Source organism: Barbus barbus, assembly GCF_936440315.1.
Source record: "Barbus barbus genome assembly, chromosome: 2".
Taxonomy (NCBI): domain Eukaryota; kingdom Metazoa; phylum Chordata; class Actinopteri; order Cypriniformes; family Cyprinidae; genus Barbus; species Barbus barbus.
This window is the reverse complement of record NC_136730.1, coordinates 30,086,284-30,111,085: the sequence shown is the minus strand read 5'-3', so window position 1 is coordinate 30,111,085 and position 24,802 is coordinate 30,086,284. Positions and strand designations below refer to the sequence as shown.

The 24,802-nt window shown below is 38.4% G+C and overlaps 1 protein-coding gene across 1 annotated transcript; it reads left to right on the top strand.

The window, feature by feature from the left end:
• Nucleotides 1-1,653, top strand: LOC306879472 (four-jointed box protein 1-like). The gene has a single exon (XM_079432446.1). It carries the CDS (start codon nt 101-103, stop codon nt 1,277-1,279), a length of 1,179 nt encoding a protein of 392 aa, XP_079288572.1. The 5' UTR covers nt 1-100; the 3' UTR covers nt 1,280-1,653.
• The last annotated feature ends 23,149 nt before the right edge of the window (nt 1,654-24,802 follow it).

Sequence of the window (24,802 nt, the reverse complement as noted above, 5' to 3'; positions counted from 1 at the left end):
GCAGGGAACATCGCATAGGAGAGGTGAATTCATTATGATCATATTTTAGCCATAGAAGACTCATGTAAGAAGAGGTAAATGGAAAGCGAAATGGACTAAAATGCGTTTTGAAATCATCAGCAAGGTGAAATTATGCGCGTCACTTTGCATGTGGCTTGCAATAGTTACCTGGATTGGAAATATGAAGTTGCATCTTTGGGTCGTAACGTTATTTGCCCAACAATCCTCTGAACGGGACTTTGTATTTTCCGCTGCAAACGAGCAGGTAAATATTTCTAAAAGACACGCGCCGGTGAGCGCAGGATTGCGCGATGGAAAAACTTTTCATATTCTGGATAACGCGATCGAGAACCGGGTTTTCTGGAGCTCGTGGCTGGACGGTCTCTCCACTCGTGTTTTTGGCGTGGAGCACGAGAGGAAGTGGAGAGAGCAGGTTCGGGACGCTCGGGTGGTTGTGCTGGAAGCGGGCTGCGGCAGAACCACAAACCGCCTAGCGACCTTGGCCGACGGGACGAGAGCGTGCGTGCGATACGGCATCGACGCGGATCAAGTGCTGGGCGAAACGCTCTCGTATTATCTAGCGGAGCTGCTTGGGATTTCCAACCTTCCGCCCTTGGCACTTTCCAAACTGAACCTGTCCAGTGAGCAGTGGGCAGGTGTGCGAGGAAACATCGAGGCGTTAGAATGGTCTCCAAATGCCATTGTGTCTCTCACTGAGTTCATCCCAAATGTCACTGGAGTGTTTATTCCATTGCATTTGCGGAAACAGCAAGGAGGGGGTCTGCAACTCTCTTCTGCTGAGAATATATCTAACATGACCGTAACGTATCTGGTTGAGTTAATGCAGTGGAGTGATCTAATCATATTTGATTATTTAACAGCCAACTTTGATCGAATTGTCAGTCACATTTTCAGTCTCCAGTGGGACGCGCGCGTGATGGAGAGGACCACTAATAACCTTCTCAAAACAATCAACGGACATTTGCTTTTTATTGATAACGAGGCAGGGCTTGTTCACGGATACAGAGTGCTTGACCTGTGGGAACGATATCACAGAGTACTGCTGAGTTCGTCGTGTATATTTCGCAGAAGTACAGTCCGGCGTTTGTCTGAGTTGAAGCGCTCCGGAAACAGCGCGAAGCTGCTGAGTGAACTGTACCGCGCGAGGGAACCGCTGGCGCGCGAACTGGGCTCTCTGTCTGAAGAGCACGCGCTTACGTTGCAGAACAGGATTGATGTGGTTTACAAACACATTAAGCAGTGCACAGAAATTATGTAGACATTTGCGAGCTCAGGTGTTTCTATTTGTAGGTGCTATAAATACGTTAATGTCTTTACTGTTATCGTGTCATTCCAATGTGAACTTGTAATGCTTCGTAGAATTTATGAATAATATGTGGCAGAATAGGGATATTAACAAAAGGCTGCTATTGTTTAGTCTATGGGTTGAAACATTCCCCCTCTCCGGCTGAAAAAAAGATCATAAGCTTAAGCTATATGTACTGGTTTCCCAGGCTGCTCTTTTGGGTGGTTTCTGAAGAATTTGGGACACTTTTTGGGAGATCAGTTTGGGCAGGCAGCGAGCTGGTTTAGGATGTTTTGTTTTCATGAGGGTCCAAATAAATAATCAATAATAAAGAGTAAATGGATCTTACAGTCTAACACGTCTCATATTTTCATGTGTCCTAACTTTGGATGCTTCGTATATTTTATGCTATTTATTTATTTATCCCTAAACTGTTTAGATGAACGTAAAGTGTCTAGTTCTGTTGTTACACCTATCACACCCAGGTGAGTTGTAACACAGAAAATGTACTAAATTTACCTGTTAATTTTTTTGGTAATTTTTCATAAATGTCGATCTACACTTTGTTCAATTTTGTGTCATATTTGTAGGTCTAATAGAATTGAATTTCAAAGATCTGTTCAGCCATGGTGCTTCTCATTTCTATAACATGTAGATGAGATCATCTTAGCATTGGTTGAATGTGAATAGGCTTGACAGAATGATGTATGACTGTTCAATGCAGCTTATTATGAATGCTGAGACAGCTATGTGTTTCTATACTAAGCCATCATCTTTATCAGTAATATTGATCTCCTTCATGATTGATATACTCTACAAAATCCTTCCTGAAAAACAATTATGTGCGTTATTTTCCTAGTTCAGAACTATGCTTTATTACTGTGTTTGCCCACATTTTTACTGGTGGAGTAGTGTCAGCAAAGAAAAAGAAATCAACTAACTTGTTTGCAAAAAATTGCAAATCTAATAGTTTTATTTATATTATTAAATCTGTCAATTATGTTTGGTTCCATAAATCAGATGTGACGGAGGCAGGGTGAACTGTCACTAAATATTAAAGTGAAATTTTAGAGTACATTTTTATGAGAGCACGGTTTTGTGGCATCTTGTCAAAAGTAGCCGAAATGCTCATTTAAAATGCAATATACAGCTTTAATCATGTGGAAGAAATACCATTTTGTGAGAATTGGGAGAGGGACTTGAATGAAACAAATATGGTAGAACATAGGGCTCCATTCCTTCATTTCCCTACAGTCCTTTCATGGCCTGTGTTGAGGGGGGTTTGGTTTCAAAGGCATTTGCAGCTTTCATCAGCATCACTCATAGCCTCTTTAAGCTATTTTATCTTGACTGCTTAGGGATCAGGGACATTCTATGCCACATATATTTTAAATATTTCATGTTGGTAAGTCCTATTGCTTATACACAGTAAAATGAGCAGCGGAATTGATTTAGTGGAGGTCAGAGGTTAAGCAGAGGAGAATGTTTATACCAGATCAGCCACCTGTCCAATCGGTCACTTTCCATGTCAAACACACCCCACAACCCCAGCTAAATATTTTTACTCTTGCAGTTTGTAGATCATAAACTATATGAGAAAGTACTGAAACTCTAACTTTAGGATGCTGATGTTGTGTTTAACATACATATCAAATCTTTGAATTCATTGGTTTGTTTAAAAATAGAAAACTCTAATTTTGCAAATGTACACTATTGTTTGAAAGTTTAGGTTTAGAACTAAATACTTTTATTCAACTAAATTGATCAAAAGTGACAGCAAAGACTACAAAAAGATTTCTGTTTCAAATAAATGCTGTTCTTCTGAACATTCTATTCATCAGAGAAACCTGAAAAACAAATCCCGTGGTTTAAACAAAAATGTTAAGCAGCAGTTATGTTTTCAACATAAATAATAATAAATGTTTATTTTGCACCAACTCAGCTATAACACAGAAGACTATATAATGGCCACTGAAAATTCAGCTTTTCATCACAGGAATAAATTACATTTTAAAATATATTCTAATAATAATATATTAAATAAAAACTTTTTTTTTATTTGTATTAACTCTTTCCCCACCAGCGTTTTTTGAAAAAAAAAAAAAAAAAGTTGCCAGCCACCGCCAGCATTTTTGCTGATTTTTCAGAATATTTTATTGTATGAATATCTGAACATGCAGTGCACCAAAATAAAGAGCAGACCATCTGCTTTCAAACAACAATAAAAGTTTTATTAAAGCTTCAAGCTTTTTTTTTTTTTATATCAACACTTGAATGTAGGTAGGTTTCATAAAAAAAAAACATTTCTCAGCAAAAAGCTGAGAAAATCACATTTTTATCAAATGCTACATTCATATTCAGTAATATTATCAAAGCAAAGATGCAGTAGATGGTTTCCATCACTACTCCCAAAGCGTGCACAGCCCTTTATCATTTTCTGGATGGACATTTCACTCTGTAACATTAGGTAGTTTTCATTTATATGCAGTTAGTGTTGATGATCACAGTATTTTGCATATGCATATGCTTAAACATGAGATCACTTATTTCTGCATCTTCCTGGTCTGTGGTTTTGACCGGCACGTTCTAGACTCATTCAGGAGATGCATAATAGTGCACCCTAGCATATAACAGTGAAAACACGGAAACCCAGAAAATTCCGTGTTTGACGGGGAAAAAGGTAATGTCTCACAATATACCTAAGTTATGTCATGAAACTCTAGATGGCGCAGTCCTATAAGGCAAACTCAATCTGACACAATGACATCATTATAACATGGCACAGCTTATTGGTTCTTTTTGTATCAGCAGCCAATGAGCTTGCTGCTCAAAGTTCAAATACTTGGCTAGTGCTTGCTGTAACAGTGCAGCTCGCTTCAGAAACCCTCCCCCTTCCCCAGCTCCACCTGTATACCCTTCTGTGTGGTGATTCATGTATGCTATGGGGATAGCAGTATTTCTTGCTTGCTCACAGCAGCATGTTGTGGATGTATTGGCAGAAGCAAGGCTCGGTACTTGCTCTGTTAACAGCAGCAGCAGCGTAGCAGATCTATTCCACCAAACCCCCAAAGGCCAAGCATTGGGTTATATTACCATGCCAATCCCTCCGAGAGTTATCATGATAGAAATATTGTTTTTACTGTATTTTTGATCAAATAAATGAAACCTTGTTAAGTACAAGAAATGTCTTTCAAAAACATTAAAGTATCTGCTAACCTCAGATTTTAGTTTTCCCAGCTCTAAACGTGAACTTCAGAAAGTTGAGCCAAAATTAAGTTCTTCTGTATTTGAAGCAATGCTATAGGCATTATGTAATGGCCTCAGAGACAAGGCCTTATTCTATTTTTCAAAGGTCTGTGGTTTTGTTTACTGCTGTAGCTTTTTATTTTATAGTGATATATGGAGCAGCTTGTAGACTATATGGGCTTTTTAACAATTTCCAAACTTCAACAAAAATGAGACCAATTCCCTGTTGTGAAGTTGTCAAGTACGGTTAAAATATTAACCCATTTCCCCCCTCTATGGAACACAAATCATTTACTCAGCCTCCACACGAAAGGCTTTCCCCTCTCTGTGCGCCACTAACACTGATGGAACCAAATAGAATCCATCTATAATAATGACAAATACATGGAGCCGAGTGGAAGTGGGAGAAGTTTGAGTTGGATCACCATCTATCAGAACAGACGTGGGAATTGCAGAATGGCGAAGTGGGCGTAAGCGTGAACTTATAGAGAATTTAATGACTCTGTTTTTCAGACATTTCCCAACCTTGGCACATGAATGTATTGTGCATTAGTGGAAAGCTGTACATAAAATGTATTTTTCTTCATTATTTTGCCAGTAAAAAGTATTTTTGCGTCTCTTGCCTGTTATAGTAAGGATTTTGAGAGAAATATGTGCTCATGAATGCACTGTTTGTTGTAGTAAATCTCTTACTCATGCACACAAACACATGTACACACATGCAATTCATGAGTTGCTATGGAAGAACAGAGGCGAGGCCAAAGCACTCCGTAGCAGACTGGCAGTAATTGGCATTTCTCCCTCTCTCTCCCCAGGCCCTATTTTGCTTCCACACAGGAAAACGGAAGAGCCATAAAAATAAATAGGAGAATGGCATACAGCGCATTCCCTCCCCTGAGTTTCCCTCTACTGATCTCAAAGCACATTGAGCATAGAGGAAAAATGGCTCTTTCACGAGCCCCTACCAGCCCCAAGACACCACTTCCTACTACATCCTAATGACTCGGAAAAGATGAAGTCATCCCTTTTGTCAAAAGTAAAGTAATGGTCTCATCCACATAGTCTCACTCACAAAGCTCATGTATATATGCACACACACTACCATTCTTAAGTTTGGAGTCTTTCAAATTTTTTCATGCTTTTGAAATAAGTGTAATCTGCTCACCAAGGCTGGATTTTTTTAATTAATTGATTGATTGAAAGTATAATATCATTACAATTTAAAATAACAGTTTTCTATTTTAATATGTTTAAAATGTAATTTATACCTGTGATGGTAAAGCTGAATTGTGATGGTAAAGCCCCCCCCCCCCCCCCCCCCCCCCCAAAATCAGTTATTGTGTGATCTCTCTTTGAATTTGCTAAAAAGTGCCTGAAGTAGTAATATGATGTTATTCATCCTATGTGTTGTTATTCATTTGGGCTTAATTTATTTTACTTTCTTTAAGTTATTTAAAAAAAAAACAGACTGTGCATATTCATCCACCAGGTGGCGATCTGTTATAACAAAGTAACAAAGTGGACTCTTGCTGCTACCATTTGTGTACCACTCAGTCAGAAAGTGAAACAACAAAGAGGTTTTAGAAGACGTTTTAATTCGTTGTGCGTTTTAATGATGAAAGATAAAAATAAGTCATAGATCTGATTCTATCAAACAGTGCACACTATTTTGGGAACGTTAATCCCATAACATCATGTCTCATTTTGTGTCTCCCTCATCCCCCTTTTCTCTCATTTCCCCCTTGCACCTTGCTCTCAGGAATCTCCAGACAAGCGAATGCCTCAGTAATTCCCTCAGGAGTGCTGATACTTCCTCCTGCATTAAATGCCTTTGAGCACCAGGTGATGCAAATATTTTGTTTTCCCTGCGCCAAGAGTGGTCAGCGCAATCTATACGCTCAGTCAGGGCTTATTGTAATGGGTAAGACCCCCCACCGAGGGACAGTCAGTATGGACCACATTTTCACTCTCCCAAACAGCAAACATACTTTCCCTTTACACAAAGGAGAACAAGGAAGGAATGCTAATCACCTGCCCATCAAACTACCATGTTCAGTAGGCTGTCAAGGCCTAACACGGGAAGACACATTAGTCAAATTTTTGGCAATGTTTGCATTGTCAGATGAGCAGGGTATAATTTTTTTTTTTGAGAATACAGTCATTTTACTGTAAAATGCCATCAAATGTATGGTAAAAACTAAGAATTACTCTACAATGAAAAACATCCCTTAGGACATCCCTGCATGACACATTGATTGTATTTAAATAATGTTTCTTCTCATTTTTGTTACCAGTAACGTAAAAATTAGGGTTTTGTATTACATCTCATGTTATTTAGTTAATGTTTATTGCACTTTTATGTCCATGATGGTGTTTTGAGTTGTGTGCTTGACCACGTACACTGACTATATGCAAGTTTTGCACATTTTTTTTATGGACAGGCCACTTACAGTGAACTCTGATTCATTGTGTGGCTTTCAATTGCGCCACCTGTGTTATTATTATCTGTACATTTTAAGGTAAAAAGCAGATTTTGATGTAGTAACATTATATTACTTAATGATATATACAATTATGAGTTGTAAAATGTACAGTACAGAAAAATATGGCTTTTTTTCCTATACCATAATTTAACAGGCTACTTCTTTAAAAAAGTGTATTCAAAAGCTTCATTCTGCTCTGTTGGGAGCTTGAAGGCCCGAAGTTTCTCAAACGCACCCTTGACTCTGTCACTAAGCTTTACACTTTACTCAGTGAAATGTTCTGAGGGCCACTTATTCTGTTTGTTCAGTTTACTGCTAGTTTAAAAACAGACTTCACTTCCTCTCATCAAACATGTAGCTCCATTCCAAGCTCAGTGCAGTCTGTGAGCTCATGCGGGACGTTTAAAGATCCCCCGCAGGGGAATAGTGAGTGAGTGCCACACTTTCACTTGACAAAACAGCAAACATACCTTCCCTTCATTGCCACACAAAAGGTTACAAGCAGGAAATGCTAATCGTCCGCCCGTCAAACTATCACAAGTCTGAGGTGAGCTGCTCTGTTAACTGTCATCCCTGCAGAGCCGCTGGCTTCTGATGGTTTCATCTTCCCTCAGAAAGAGACATCCATGGAGGCTTAAACAGTGGCTCAGGCTCCCAGGACAAAAACAGTCCCAGGCTCCAGGGATGTGGGCTCATTATTAGTATGCATGCCAGTGTGTTCTCCCATTGACTTTTGCACTAAGGACAAGGCCAGAGAAGCACTCTTTTATTAAGCAATGGGGAGCTTATCTTATTCATCTGCGAACCGCTCCATTACGTATGCAGGCAGACGAATGTTATCTCATTACTGCTGTCTGTCCGTGAATCAAACGTGTAGAATGTGATACGGTCCGTGTTGAGATGGAAATTTAGATTATGGCATTGTGTATATTCAAAATATCAAATAAAGGTGAGTCTTAAAGGGACAGTTTACCCTAGAATGAAAATTCTGCCATCATTTACTCATCTTCATGTTGTATGCATGAGCTTTTTTCTTCTGTTGAACGCATGAAAGGAGATATTTTGAAGGATGTTTCAACTGTTTTTGTCTGTACAATGAACCTCACTGACTTTCACTGATTTGACAAAACATATCTTCTTTTATGTTCCACAGAAGAAAGTCTGTTATGCAGGGTTGGAATGACATAATGATGAATACATTTTTGTTTGTTTGTTTGTTTGTTTGTTTGTTTTTTGTAGCTTTGTGTTTAGTTTTTTATTTTATTTAAGCTTTAGTCATTTTGCTATGTGCTTTTGTCATTTTATTTATTTATTTTGTTTTGAGTGTACTGTCAAACGATTAATCACAATTAATCACATCCAAAATAAGTTTTTGTTTGCATAATATATCTGTGTGTACTGTGTATATTTATTATGTATATATAAATACACACACATACAGTATGTATTTTGAAAATATTTACATGTATTTACTTGTATATATTTATATTAATCTAATTTATATTATAAATAAATATATTTAATATATAAACATAATTCTTTTCTGAAATATATACATGCATGTGTGTGTATTTATATATACTTAATAAATATACACAGTACACAGATATATTATGTAAACAAAAACTTTTATTTTGGATGCGATTAATCGTGATTAATCGTTTGACAGCACTCATTTATTTCTAAAATATCTTAATAGTTTTTATGTATCAGTCATTTTATAATTTACTTCAGAGCCAACATTTCTAATTTTAATTAAAAAAAATTATTGTATTTTTAATGATTTCAGCCTCATTTAACAAAAAATCGTTTTAGTAGTTTTAGTTACTGATAACAACACTGGTTCAAGCATCAGGAAAAAGGAGGAGACTAAGGTGATGTATAATGTGTTTTCTGAACTCTTACTCTCTGTTGTATGTTGTTGTTTTCTTGTTCGACATTGCTTGAAGCATTAGTGCATACTTCAGTTTTAGTTTGAAACCAGTGTCTTTATATTCCCATCACAGCAGGCTGTTAATGTAGTGCCTCACGCTAATATTAGGCAGGCATGCTCACTCAGTCTTACTCATTGTGTTCTCGGCCTCCATCCAAAAGCTTGAAAGTTTTTTTTTTTTTTGCTTCTCTATTCCTCAATCAAATCCCCCGTTACACCCGTCACACACCCAGCCTCAGGCTGCAGAAACACAGAGCGGGAGGCAGCACGTCCCTATTCAGACACTCACCGCCATCCACAAAAGCGTCAACAACCCGCAACCCATCCGTCACACTGACACCCCCCCACCCCACCTCCCCAGCTCCCTAGCCCTCAGTCACCCTCTCCCCAAAACAAGAGAGGGTTTTGGGGTAGCACACACTCCAAACACCTTCACATAGAATCCGAACCACCCGGCCCGCGGCTCCCTTTTGTCCTGCCCCGGCCGGGCCCCCTGCACAATGTGACCAGGCAGAACAGAGAAAAAAGGGAGTGTCTGGGCTGAGGCACTGGACCCGCCCTTACCAGCCCACTTCTCTCCGGTCACCAGCAGCATCTCTTGTGTGGGGCTCTCAGAGGGGTTGGTAAGGCCTGCCCCCCATCGCTCTGATACCACAACAATAAACTGGTGTCCATTCACAGTCAGAGTGGCTGTCCTTTGCTGCATCCAAAATCTCCACAAAAGTGATGCATTGATGTTGAAGAGTCTTAGTTCGGGCTTCTTTGACAGTGGCTTAGACTTAGATGAAAATTACTTTTCTTACCACTGTGTGAAAGTTATTGTGCTGCTGTCCCACTTGAGTCAGTGCTTTTTTAGCACTCTATCAAATTCATGATTACTATTGAAATTTGAGACATAGACAAGGTTAGATAGCTATTCAACATGATTCAGCTTTATTATTCTAGTTCCATTTTTGAGATTTAAGCACACAATAACTGAAACCCTGCGAGCATTAATTAGGACTACTCTTAAATGTGGGCATGTTATTTCAGCCCTTAAAATGACTTTTTAATGCAACAGTGAAGCCAGGCTGATTTGGTCATATTTATAACATAATATTTAATGTACACTTCCATTTGTATAAATGGAAAAGTTTGGGGTTAGTGAACTGTTTTTGAAAGCAATCATTTATGCTCAGCATATATTTGCTGAAAAATACAGTAAAAACACTAATATTGAGAAGTATTATTGCAATTTCAAATAACTATTTTCTATATTAATATACTTTAAAATGTCATTTATTCCTGTGATGGCAAAGCTTAATTTTCAGCATCATTACTCCAGTCTTCAGTGTCACATGATCCTTCAGAAATCATTCCAATATGTTGATTTGCTGCTCAAGAAACATTTCTTTATTTCATATTATTATCAGTGTTGAAAACAGTAGTGCTGCATAATATTTTTGGCAACCGTGATGCAGTTTTATAAGGATTCTTTGATGAATGGAAAGTTAAAAAGAACATCATTTGATTTGAAAAGGATTTTTTCTGTAACAACATAAACTTTTTACTGCCAGTTTGAACCAATTCAATGCATCCAAATATATATATATGAATATATAATACAGGAAATATGCTTTTATATTTCATATAAAATAATAGGCCACTATGTTGGCCTCACTGACATATGTACAATAATGCACATTTGAGCTGTTATTTTATCACTCCACACTCTGAACCGCTGCTGTAGTTTTAAATTATTTAGTCCCTCCTATTTCGTAACACAGAGCTCCCTGTTGCTAAAGTGCCATTGAAAGGCAGCAGTGTGGAATGCAGGGATTCCGCCAGCCCCATGCCCTTTCCTGAGCGGGCATGTGCCACTCAGACAGCAGGGGCCACAACCTCAAATTACGCTGCATCCCAATACAAGAACCCTGCTGTGCAGGGAGGAGTGTAGATAGAATAGTGGCACACACTTGCATTAGCGGGACTGTTTGTAATTCAGTGTTTGTGTGAGGGTAAAAACTGAGAGGCCGTATGATTGGCTGGTAGGGAAATCTAGCTTGGCCTCTTTCATGACCACTCTGATAAAGCTTTCTTCAGGATTTGCTATGGTTGTCTTGTCCTGCTGCAGCTGTCCTTTAGGAGACAGCCAGTGCAGTGAAAAGAACTGGCCTTGAGGGACCAGAGGTAAAGCAGGGTTGATGGGCTTATATTATTCACTATTGTAGAGCATGACGCTTCTCATTAACTAATATTATTTAGTGGAGCGAACGCAAAAGATAAAGTGATTTCAGTTGTGATGAATGCATAAAGAATAAAAGAGGGAGTGAAAGGAGGAGAGGGAGTAATATTTTTTTTCCTTTTCTCTCTTTCTCTCTTTTTGTTGTCAACTTTTTATGAATAAAAATGATTGAGTGAGAAAGTGTGGACAGAGTCGTTTAACTTAGGTACATATCAGAAATGATTTCTAACTGTGCTCAGAAAAGCAGAACGTAGATATTTACTTTTATCCAAATGCTTTACTGCTATTTCATTTTTTTTTTCATATTATATATGAATATAATATATTTATATGAATTACCCTTATATATTTTAAATATTATATTTATTATAATATCAAGGGTATTTAAAAAAAACCAAAAAAAACTTTAAGCAAATTCCAAGTCCCTGGTTCATGAGTTCATGAGTGCTCAAATTCACTTGCATTACTATTTTGCTATACGTTATTGTGTTTTGAATATTGCATTGACAAATCAGAATCCAAGACCGGAACTATCCGTTTTATAATAAATGTTTAGATGGGGATATCTCTTAGTCGTATTATTCAGGTTGTGTGCGTGTTTTGTAGGAAAAATGAATAACATTTGTAGTGCATGTTGAGAAATGACATTTGTATGCGGTGTCTCTGTGCATGTGTGTGTGTGATGGAGGTCATAGTCCGGGGTAAGCATTGAACTGGAATGGCCTGCAGGGATACATGTTGCTAGGCAAAGTGCACTGGCTCAGTTGGAGTTGAACGCACAATGCAGCAAGGCCCATTGGTCCTGATGATAATAAATGAGGTGCCAGTGCATCTGTGGTGTTCCAGAGCTCAGAGAGCTTAACGGCGTCCAAGCCGTCTGCCATTATGAATTTTATTCATTAGAAGTCAGTCTTTTATTACTTCAGGGAGTTGCAAACAATGGAATGACATTTGAAATGGATACACTATATTGCCAAAAGTATTGGGTCACCCCCTTCTAATGAGCATGTTTGACTACTTTAGTAATTTCTATGAGTACAAATCTTAATGTTAAAGCATATAATGATATTCTATGGAATTGTGTGATTAGATATTCTCTAATTTTATAGCTACAGTTTGGACAGGACCCTTTTCTATTCTAACATGACAGTGCCTCTGTGTATAAGGCACGGTTCAAAAAGATATGATTGATTCAGTCAGTGTGGAAGAACTTGACTGGTCTGCAGAAAACCAAGTCCTGATCCCAGCTGAACACCTCTGGTGTGACTTTATATGCAGACCTTGAGCCAAAAACTCATCACCAAACACCAATGACTTGTATAGACACTATAAGGACAAAAGTTTTGGGACACCCCCTTCTTTAGAGCAGAAAAAGGCACTAATAAAACTGTGGCAACAAAGATGGAAACATAATTCATGTATTTTAAAAATTGTATTTCAATCTCTGTTGAAACAGTTTTGGACGTGTCAAACATGTTCATTAGAAGGAGGTGACCCAATACTTTTGGCAATATAGTGTATTTCTTCATTTAGTGATATCATTGTAAATGTGTTTTATTTCAGATAGATGTAAGGAAACTTTTTTGTCAGGCAAAATATTTGGCAAAGTATTTCAAAGTAACAAGTGTGACTGGCTTGTGAGTATAGCTATGCATCTAAGTATCAGAAAAGCTCAAGTAAACATGGATTTGAGTATAAAAAGTGTGTATTTTAACCCAAACTCACAATCTAGCTCAATTTATGTTTCTTGAACAGTTTCATCATTGGGTTGGACCAGAAAAGGCCTAGACTCTAAAAGTGTGAACTGACTCTGGAACAGTTGACATGGTTGGATCTCTCAGGGCCAATCTTGTAGCCCCTGGCATGGTTGATTTTAATGGTATTTGCGGCATGTCGTCCTCAGGGGAAAAAGTCAGCCCTCCTGAGTGCTGTAAACCATGGACTAATCTTTGCAGCCTACTGTCAGGGGTCACACTGGCCGCACGCTAGGGTCAGCCTGTGACCTCCTTCCCTCCGGCCGAGCCTAAGGTGCCTTTCACTCCAAACAGCGGTGTAATTATCTCCTTATTGCAGGAGCGCTGAGGCCTGATGAGAGAGAGTTTCAAGAGGGCTTGTCAAAGCTGAGAGGCTTTAGACACGTAATTCTCATCTCTCATTAGTTGTGGCCCCTTTTTCTCCAGCCCATGGGCACACAAAGAGCCTCCACTCCCCCAGCTGAGAAGGGCTTCATCAGGGACAAAAGGGAGTCCCTTAGTCCCTGACTGGAGGACAGGAGGTGGAACAGCAGGGCCTATTCCAGCTTAATCCCAGGACTACGGTATAGGGACATGACTTGTGGGCTGAAATCATCCTCTCAGGGACTTAGAGCAGTGGCTACTCTCAGCGGCGTTTGGAATCCTCTTATTGGAGTCACAGTGGACTTTAGGGATAATGTACTCCCCAATAGCCACTACTGACTGAGCACTTGCTGGGCGACTGCATCAAGACCACAGAATTCCTTGAGTGTGGGAAGAAAAACTTGTTAGGCCTCACTGGGACACTTCCTTTCAACCTCTGGGACACGAAAAAACATGTGTTTTTGGCTGGCAGGTCGAGAGTCTAAACCTTAAAATGGCTGAAGGGAAGGAGTAAAGTTTGATGTGTTATCACAAAAGTGAAAGGTCTATTGCTTGTCATTCAGCACATTGTGGTTGTATTTATATTAACAGACTTCAGCTTGTGTTCTTCATCTTGAGAGTGAGTTATGTTGTAAACCAAAACAGTGACAATCAACATCCTGTTCAGGAATTTTATTTGAAGTAGATGAGAGATTCTAAGGAAAGTAAAACGAGTTTGTTTGCAATCTAGATAAAATCCCTGATAGATTCTCTACGGCTATGTATATACTCAAAATAGACACTTGTTCTGTCATGTTCTGTCACTGTACTGCACATACTGTATTCAGTGTCCATAATGTGGTATTGTCCTCAGTCAAGGCATATCATTTTGCAAACATTTCTAGAGCATTTGTATAACCAAGGAAAAACCTTTTGGAAAAAAAAAAAAGAACTTCATGAAAGCGTTTCCGTAACTTAAATGTAACATTCCAGAATTTTGAAGTTCCAATGCATGATGCCATCCTGCAAGAACTGCTAAAAACCACAGTCCTTCATCATCCCGTGCCTGGCTATGGTTCCTCAACTGAACGTTTTCTCATGCTAATCAGGTTCTTTGTAGTTGAAGGGATTTGCTCTGAGGAAGCTTTGTCCCCAGTCCAACAAAGAGACCCCCCCCCCCCCCCCCCCCCCAAAGTCAAGCCCACTGCCATGCTGACACAAAGATTCGTGGTTTTGGGGAGCACGTCCCCAGCCCTATTCATACTGAGCGCACCTCTCAAATCTCCCTCAAATAATCACTGATCGCTAATGAACTTTCACAAACCAACATATCTCCTTCCTTTCAGAGACATCAGAGATGTTGCTGAATTTTGTATACATTACCTCAAAGCATAATTGCTTTCTCCTAAATGAACTATGAAAAAATGTAGGGATTAAAAAATTATCCATTAACAAATTTGGAGGAAGGAAAGATATAAAACAAATTATATAACACAAAGTTTTTTCTTCCCATACAGGCAGTGAAAATGAGCTACCAAAGGACAATAACAGGTGCATTAACTGGATTTTTGGGGCCTTGCAGTGTCAAAGACTATATTACTTTTCTAAACAGCGGACATTCAGCAGGCTTTTTGCCTGTTTCTCTCTTTGTGTAGTAATTAGGTTATTGGTGTATGAGCATTATAAAGATGCATAGACAAAGTATGAAGGAGGAGTTAGGTAGGGGGACAACTACACAAAGAGACCTTTCCCTTTACCGTTTCTAATTGGCCACCCATGGCCTTTTGCTATTCACCTTTCACATATTCATCTAAAAGCCAGAAGGAAAAGAAGATATTTATATGCTGAGGACTCGGGCTACTAACTATAAGAGTATTTACAAACACATCTGACTTTTTTCCATTTTCTATAAACTTTTTTTTAGTTTCTTAATACAGCTGTCTATCTTATATCTTTTATACAATTAAGAACCTGATACAGACCTTATTTTCAGTGTTTCAAAGGGATCAAACACTTCTGACACTATTCAAAGTTTCTGTATAATGCAGAGAAATTATTGGATTATTCTTTTCTTTTGAAAATGGCCCTGTAACCCTTATGCATACATACCATCAGTCTTGGCTTTCAAGCTTTCTTTGAGAAGCTTGTGAAAGATGTGAAAAAGATGATCTAATTATTTCATTTACTAATTAGCACCCATGGAATCTCACCCCAGCGTTGGCCTGCCCTGTCCTACCCCTTGAAAGTCAGTCTGTGTTAAAGGCCATTTTTATTTCTTTACCCAAAAGAAGACAAAGGTAATTTGATTGCCAGACCCTATCCATATGCTTGCAGACCTGTGCGGTCAACCAAAGCCCCCAGAGACCCAGTCGGGTTGTTTCACTCAACCCTTGCAAACTGTCAGCCCCCAAGTCCCAAACAAAAAAAGTAAAAGCAAACACATTGAATCTAGTTAAAGAGAGAACGAGGCAAACAAACACAAAGAGGGGAATCAACTGACCCGCAAAAAATGCTCTCAAACACAACCGGCCTTCAAACAGTCAGGGAAAGGCTGTATCTGTTCTGCACTAGAGGGCTGGTAAAGGGAGATAAGAAATTGAATTGATAAAAGAATAAACAAAGATTTTGGACTAAAGCTTGACTTTTGTCTTATCACCTCCATAATAGTCAGGCATTGAATTAAGACGGGCAGATGGCGAGGAGATTACAGCCATTTGAATTCATATATAAAGAACTGCTTCTTAAAGATGATAATGAATTAAAAATGTGATTCGCATTGAAGGCTGATAGGGAAAGCCTCCCTTCATAGCCAAACGGACTGAGGCCTGTCTCTATCTATCTCTATTTCAAACTGAAATGCTGCCCAGTGCCGCTCAGTTAGAGTGCAGTTTTAAATGAACCTCTAGAAGGAGCACACGTGTGGTTATGTGACACCGGCGCATAAATGAACCTGCATTGTCCTGGCAGATCATTGCCTCGTAGACTCATTAAACCTCCCCACCACCTCTGACTACAAGGAAGCACAGCATCCTCTTTACCAAAGAGCCACAGGGCCTGGGGTACCGCTTTAAACCAAACAAGGACGCCATTACTCTTCACAATACTCTGAATGGGCCAGCGGGGAGAAGGACAGTCTGGCTGAAACTGGGGAATGTTTAATTAAACTTTGGAAAGGCTTGGAAGTGCATCTGCACCAAATGACCCTCCAGCTGAAAAGAGGGATTAGGCCGGTGGAGAGAGAGCAAGTTCATTAGAGGAGTGCAGGCACAGGAATAGCACTTATAAGAGAAAGCCACCGGTGTAATTGCATTTCACAACTATAGGCATTCGCTTACACACACTAATTATGACTGGAGAGAAAAATATTTATTTTTAGTACAAACTTTTAGGAGGAGACAGACTTTACAAACATTGAGAAAGACCTAAAAATAGTATGTAAACTATGTAAAATTGTTCATTTCATCAATGATAAGTTCTTTTCCAAAGGCAAAATCAGATTTTATTCACTACCAATTTTTAACAACCAAGTTTAGGGTCGTTAAGATGAATAATAATAAGGGGAAAAGGGAGGTGGTGTGTGGCCAAGTATGGTGACCCATACTCAGAATTTGTGCTCTGCATTTAACCCATCCAAGTGTACACACAGCAGTGAGCATACACCCGGAGCAGTGGGCAGCCAATGCTGCGGTGCCCGGGGAGCAGTTGGGGGTTCGGCCTTGCTCAAGGGTCTCACCTCAGTCGTGGTATTGAGGGTGCAGAGAGTGTTGGTTATTCACTCCCCCCACCTACTATCCCTGCCGGACCTGAGACTCGAACCCACGACCTTCGGGTTACAAGTCCGACTCTCTATCCATTAGGCCTCGACTGCCCCCTAAGAATTATAATTATAATAATATGCTTAAAAATTCTACATTTATTTGATAAAAAAAAGTAGAAACAGTAATATTGTGAAATTGTTAAATTATTAGTTTAAAATAATTTTTCTATTTTTTTCTATTAATGTTTTGTTTTGTTTTCCAGCCAGTCTTCAGTGTCACATGTCAAATTATTCTAATATGATTTGGTGTTCAAGAAAGACTTATTATTATTATCAATGTTGAAAACATTGCCGCTTATTTATATAAAATTATTTTGTGGAAACCATGATACTTTTTTTCAGGACTCTTTATTGGATAAAATGTTCAGTTAGGTATTACAGACATACATACATACTTTTTATTTATTTAAATTTATATTTTCACTCTTGCTTGCTTGCTCACTAAATTGCTTACTTACCCCAAACCTCTGTAATGTATAAACTAGAAATAGGCCAGGGTTGCAGACAGGGAGGTTTGTACATCAACCTCGAAGATTACACAAAAATAAGCTGACATTTAACACAGTTGTGAAAGTGACTAACATGCATGCTCACACACATTTCTTTTTTAATTGTTAGCCCATGTTTTTATGTTCCATGTTAAATCAAAAAGCATTGCAACCATTCCTAGTCTCCCCGATTTAGTTTAAATTTAACCACAAATAGTATAATACCTGAAAATAGGTTAAAAGGCAAAAACACACTGTTATCGTCATGCCCAGAAGACTGGGGGAATCCCCACACATTTTGCTCAGCATATGTTGTAATACTCGATATGGAAGGAGGACAAACATCTGTGCACATCTACAGGGATTCTATCGTCATTGTAGAAATTAGCAGGGAGTAAAGCAATTGTTGAAGAGCTGTATTGGTGTATTAATAATTAACCATTTCCCCCTTTGCTTCCTCCCCCATAGACCCTCGCTCTGCTGACATTTCCAGGGACTGTTCACCACAGGAGGACGGACTTCTACATTTAGAAGACAGGACAATGCAGTACACTGCTTTTGTCCCTTTGAAATCCTGCTGGGCCTCAATATGGCCGGTCAGGGATCAATAGGGAAGCACAATAGCCGTTACTCTGCAGATTCACTGGGCCTTTAAAGAAGGCGCAAAGCAGACAGCATCCAGACCACATGGTGTCTGGCCACACTAGGCACAAATGGAGTGACGTAAAGAGTAGGAAGAGAAAAAAATGTCAATGGAAGAGGAAGAGGGGTTGTGGCATGTGAGATTGTTTTGAACTGAACTTGGACAGAAGATCAAAGAACAGAAATACCTGCACTTTAGTCAGGTTCATCAAGTTATATTTCTTTATAGTGAGCTTCATTTTATTTGAATGTAGCATAAAAATCATGACATCATTAGACATTGCTTATCTACTCTGGAATCTCTTTCGATGCAGGTCCTTTACCTCTCTGTGTGGGACAGATGGTCCTCCATTCCCCACATACTATCACAGATTGAGCTGGTCTTTGGTTTACATTTGACAGGATGTGATTTCTTAGCTCAATCAAAGACAGCAAGAGGCCTAGCCCAAGTCCATTGTCCAAGCGATTAGAGCATGAATGGAGTCTCAAAATGGAGAACCAGTGCAGGGAGACAGCATGAAGAAGGAGGACGAGGAGGAGGAGGAGGTGAAGGAATGCATTTTACGGTGAACGAGAATACTGGCCCCTGATCAGCAGTCCCCTGCGAGGATCTGGACTTTGTACGCTTAGTCCTCCTCCCTGTGCTGCAACGTGGGGCTTTTTAGGCAGCATGCTTTCTGCCACCCCACAACTCAACTATGAGAATGGATACGCAGCAGGAAACCCCTTTCCTCGCAGTTCAACCCCATCTGCCACTGATGAGTGTGGAGGGGCCCGGCAATATAAGGGCACTAGACGGATGTGATAAATGACACACAGAGTCCTATTTATGAACACATGAGTCTTATGAGTCTGTTTTATTTTGTTGTTGTTGTAGTTGCTGTTTTTTAAGTGAAATAAAAATATACACTGGGACCAATGTAGTCCAATTCAAAAATACATGACTACTATGAGTCAGTTCTTTATAGCCTACTAAATCAAGGACATACTGCGGGACCAGTCTGATTCATGAACAAAAGTCTTTTATGAAATGGCTCTTCATAGTGAATCAAAAACATACAGCAGGATCAGTGTGGTCTGATTCATGAACAAATGACCGTTATGGGTTGTTTTTTATTATGGCTCAAAACCTGCAGGGGGGGGGGATTTATGTAATGACGTTTATGAGTCTTTTTTAATAGTGAATCACAAACCTACTGATTCACATACCACTGATTCATTAAGAAATTACCTAATGAGTTGTTTTTATGTACTGAATCAAAAACATACAGAAGGACCAATGTAGTCTGATTCAAGAACAAGTGACCCTTACTGGCTTTTATATAGTGACTCAAAAACCTAAAGCCAGAGCAATGTAGTCCTGTTCAAGATCAAGAATAAATAACCTTTATGAATAATTATTTATAGTGAATCAAAAACTTACAGAGGATTGATCCTTTTGAGTTAGTTCTTATTACTGAATCAAAAACCTACATGGGACCGTTGTTGTCCGATTCACAAATTTTTGTGAGTACATTTTTGTGAATTGGAAACCTATAGTGGGTCCAGTGTAGTTTGATTCAAGAACACTTTTTAGTGAATCAAACACAAATATTGCACCTAGAGTAGTCTGATTTCCAAACGAAAGGCTACTTTGAGCTTTTTCTCATAATGAATAGAACAAAATAAGAAATTACCAGTTTTAATCAATTTGACAATTCAAGTATTGTGCAAGTATAACGATCGTCCATTATTACATACATAAAATATTAGTTTACACTTTATTTTAAGGTGTCCTTGTTACAGTGTAATTATACAGTTAAGTACTGAGTAATATTAATTATCTACATGTACAGTGCCATGAAAAGGTTTTTGCCCCCTTCCTGTTTTTTAAATTTTTTGCATATTTGTCACACTTGAATGATTCAGATCATCAAACAAATTTGAATATTACACAAAGATAACCCGAGTAAATACAAAATGCAGTTTTGAAATATTTATTTCATTTATTAAGGGAAAAAAGCTGTCCAAACCTGCCTGACACTACTGTACAGGAAAAAGTAATTGCCCCCTAAATCTAATAACTGGTTGTGCCATCCTTGGCAGCAACAACTGCAATCAAGCATTTACGATAACTGGCAATGAGTCTTTCAAGAATGTTGACGTACTTGCAAAGTTACTTATAGTCAGTTTGTCTGTTGGGGAACCATCAAAATAAAGTGTTAGCATATATTTAGCAGACATACTACTAATACTCCAATGACTGCTGGTTAACATGTAGTCTAAAGGGTACCATCAAAATAATCAAACTGATATTAAAATAAAAATAGTCCAAATCAAATGTGTCATATTATACATTCATCTGATATCTGATCTTATGGCTGCTTGAGAGAAGAAAAAAAAAACTATTATTATTACTATACTTATAAGTGGTCAGTGATGGCTTTAAGTAAAGTAGCATAAGAAAGGTGGCAAGATATGAGATTTATAATACATTATAACTATGAGAAATATAATCCATTGTAATTTAAGGGGAATGCAAGGTGTTCACTGTGTGTTATAAATCATCATACTCTTAAAAGCTATAACCACTAATAAGTAAATATTCTAATACATTAAAACTGTTCTTATGAATATTCATAAGATGATATAACATATTATAAGGTTTTCATAATGCATTATGCATGCATTAAAAATACCCTTATAATGTATTATAAATATGGGCTACATAGAAAGTGTTACCAAACCTTTTCACGGCACTGTACTTACTATATAGTTAGGATTAGGATTAGGGTTTGTCTTAGGGATACTTGCGTGTAATTATGCATAATTTATTGTTATAAAAATAGTAAATACATGTAACAAGGACACCTTAAAATAAAGTGTTACCAAATATTATTAAAATATAATGAATATTCCATATCTCATTAAATGTGGTTGTGGTTGAGAAAATAGCCATTCGATACAGAGAACAAGTGCAGACATCTGCTACTATGTTTGTTTGAGATCAATATCTACATAAACAGTGAAAAAAAAATAATGCTGCTAAATGAAGCTATGTCAGTTAGTGAACTGTCACCACTGCAGGAAGGTTACATGAGGAGTTTGCATGCAGATAGCATGACTCCAAATGATCTTGACCTCGATGAAAGGAACAAGGCACTGCAATGCCAAACTCTAACCTTCATGCAGTCTGTCATTCTACTGACGGGACATCATTCAGGAGGAAAGCAAAACACAACACGTCAGTTAAAAGTGGGAAAACGTTGTTCAGGACAAGTTGGGTCATGTTTAGGTGACTTTTGTAGTTATGTAATTTTGTAAAGTAAACAAAAATTTATATCATGGATGCTGATGATTTCACAGCATTCATTCGCCAACATTTGCAGGTTTATTCATCATCTTTTTCTGTTTTTAGATCATATGGATTAATTCAAAATGGATAAAAATGATAAATCACGCAGGTTCTCATAGGGCATCATTTCATCATGCCAGTCTTTCCCTTCATGTTTTCTGTCTTTGGTTCTGTGAGTGTGAGATGAGGTTGGTACAGTTGTGCCTGGCAGGCTCAGTATTCATCTTGAGTCAAGCGCGCTTTTGAGACACACACACAGAAGACTGCCTCAGGATCTGTCACTCTGCATTTCAGTCTCACAGAAGAATGGCACACACTCTCTGACAATTCACACTCAACCTGATTCTGAGGGAGTTTCGAAAAGAGAATGCTAAACTCTTATTCACATTTGCATTACCATTAAAAAGTTTGGGGTCAGTAAGATTTTTGTTGAAAAGCACAACTGTTTTAAACATTGATAATAATAAGAAATGTTTCTTGAGCACCAAATCAGCATATTGGAATGATTTCTGAAGGATCATGTGACACTGAAGACTGGAGTATTGATGCTAACAATTCATGCCATCACAGGAATAAATTACATATTGAAACTATTCAGAATTTAAAACACTTATTTTAAATAGAAATAGTAATGCATTTATATGTTTTACTTTAACCCCCACCCCCCAACATATAATCAAGTTTAATCAAAAACTTGTATAAGTGGTAAGCATAAGAGACCCCAAATCTTTGAATGACTGTGCATAAGCAACCGATTTGTTTAATATGAAAAACTCACCCACGGCATAGTTAGTTATCTTAGTTGGGTCTGCGCCATTACCAACCCTCATGTGAGTGTGACTGACAACATGTTAAGGGGCAGTTACTTGACGGTTTACTTTTTGTCTCAAGTATCAACAGAGCCAGGGGCAAATGTCTCAACATGCATTCCACAGAATCACCGTTGCTTGTCATATTTGTGGTGTTTGCATGTAAAGGCTTTTTGCAGTGTGCTGACAGAAAATAACATACAGTCATTGAAATTAATATAAATGAATGTGTATCTAACTAACACTGAATGATTCGATTTTTAATAGAATAGATTTTCAATAGAATTATTTGATTTTTAATTTCTATATTAAAATTTATGTTATTTTAAAAACAAAAAGTAAAAACAAAAACTGAGCGATACACCTGTCCTGATATCAGCGTCAAGATCATTCATCTTTATATAGTAAAAGCATTGCAGAGGCAAAGTTGCAATGCTGACAAGAAAGTGAAGCTTCAGAGAAACGCAGTGATAATTTAGCCTGTGAGAACATTGGATGGATTATGGAATAGACAAGTGACATGAAGCTCAGTCACCTGTTTTCTCTTTCTCTGTGTGACCTGTCCTGACCTGCAGCGTGGTTCCTCTTGGTCACTCTTCAGCTAACAGAAGTTTGCGTACAATTGAACTCTACTCAACTTGGTAGACCAATTATGGTATTTGGACCAGCCAAAATACCATAATTCATAACACATCCTCCAGTGAGAAAGTCCATCCCCTGTTGTCCTTTCACATTAAAATCCACCAACATATTTGTTTAGAACTGTTTTCACTTGTAAACAGTGCTTGACCTGTGAATATTTCTCTCCTGATTCAGACAAGATTACTTATCTACAAGAGAAAGCAATATTATGGATAGAGGACTTGTATTTAGCAAGAAGCAATGGTTAAGTTAAACGTCTTAAAGTTGATTTTGTTTGTTATAAACGTGCAAAGTTTGCTCCACAAGACATTAATAGATGGACCGGAGTCGTGTGGATTACTTGTGGATAATTGTGATGTTTTTATCAGCTGTTTGGACTCTCATTCTGACGGCACCCATTCACTGCAAAGGATCCATTGGTGAGCAATTGATGTGAAGCTAAATTTCTCCAAATCTGTTCTGATGAAAAAACAAACTCATTGTTGGATGGCCTGAGGGTGAGAACTATTCCTTCAAAACAGCCAAATACACATTCAGTCCATGTAAAATGGCATTCGATGTCAGAAACAAACAAACTAATCGTTTTAAATACAACTATTTGCATAACAGTAGACTTATTTATCAGATTCAAGCAGGGAGGGGCCTTAAGTTCCCCAAATTTCACTCCAGACCAAAGAAATCTAATTGAACAAGAGGAATATGCATCGAGAGAGAGAAAGGAAGAAAAAGAATGGGGCAGTAAAAGAAGAACTAACCTCCAAATAGTACTCTATAGAGGAGCTGACCTTGAAAACAGGATGGAGACAAATATATGGATTTCACCAGTGATGCATTTAAGCATCCCATCAAACAGCTAAGCTGATGAATAGTGGTCGGGAGTAACTCTTTAATGATACAAAGTTGAGAAATAACATATTCGTGAAAACACAAAACACAGGCACATTTTTGCTGGGTCGAGAGAGCATCCCAAACCAGTGGTCTTATTCAATGTCTAGCCATAAGAGAGCTGTGAATAGAATTAGGGAAAATCTGCATAGTACAAGAGCTCTCCGACAAAGACTTAATGGTACGTTTGGCTCTTTTGAAGGGGCAGCAACAACCCAAAACCTTTAGTCCTCAGACCCCTTCAACAAACCCCAACCCCCTTCATAAACCCATTCAGACTCCTCTCCACCCCACCCGCACCCTCTGTTCCTGTCCTCCGCTCACAGAGGGCGGCTCAGGAAGGCTAGAAGATGAGTATTGATATAATGAGCGGGAGAGAATGCGTACAAAAACACTGCGGAAAGCATAGATGTGATTAGAGCCTGAATTCCATTATGTCTTTCGGCAATGATGGACAAATACGCCCAATGAGAAAAGCATGGGGTGAGGCATTGGCAACACAAAAGCCCCTCGCAGAGATGCAGTTGCATGTTCACAAGAGGATAGGTCTGAACGGTTAAATATTTAAAAATACACTAAACTGTCTACACACAGACATTGCAATGCAAATACGCATCTATGGCGAGAAGTAAATATTGCTCTTGGTATACATGTGAGTTTTTTTTGTCTTCAGTGAACGAGACGAAATGCAAAACAACAGGAAAAGGCACTTGCATGTTTATTGGAAGGGCAGATTCACAAGTGCACAGTACATACTCGATGTAATTGCATTAGGAGATTTGACAATGAGTTTGTGTGTGTGTTTAGGGGGCCGTCATCAAATCCATCCCATCGTATTCTCATTATGGAAATTGTGTAAATAATTTTCTTTGGAATTTACACTAGCCAGCATGATGC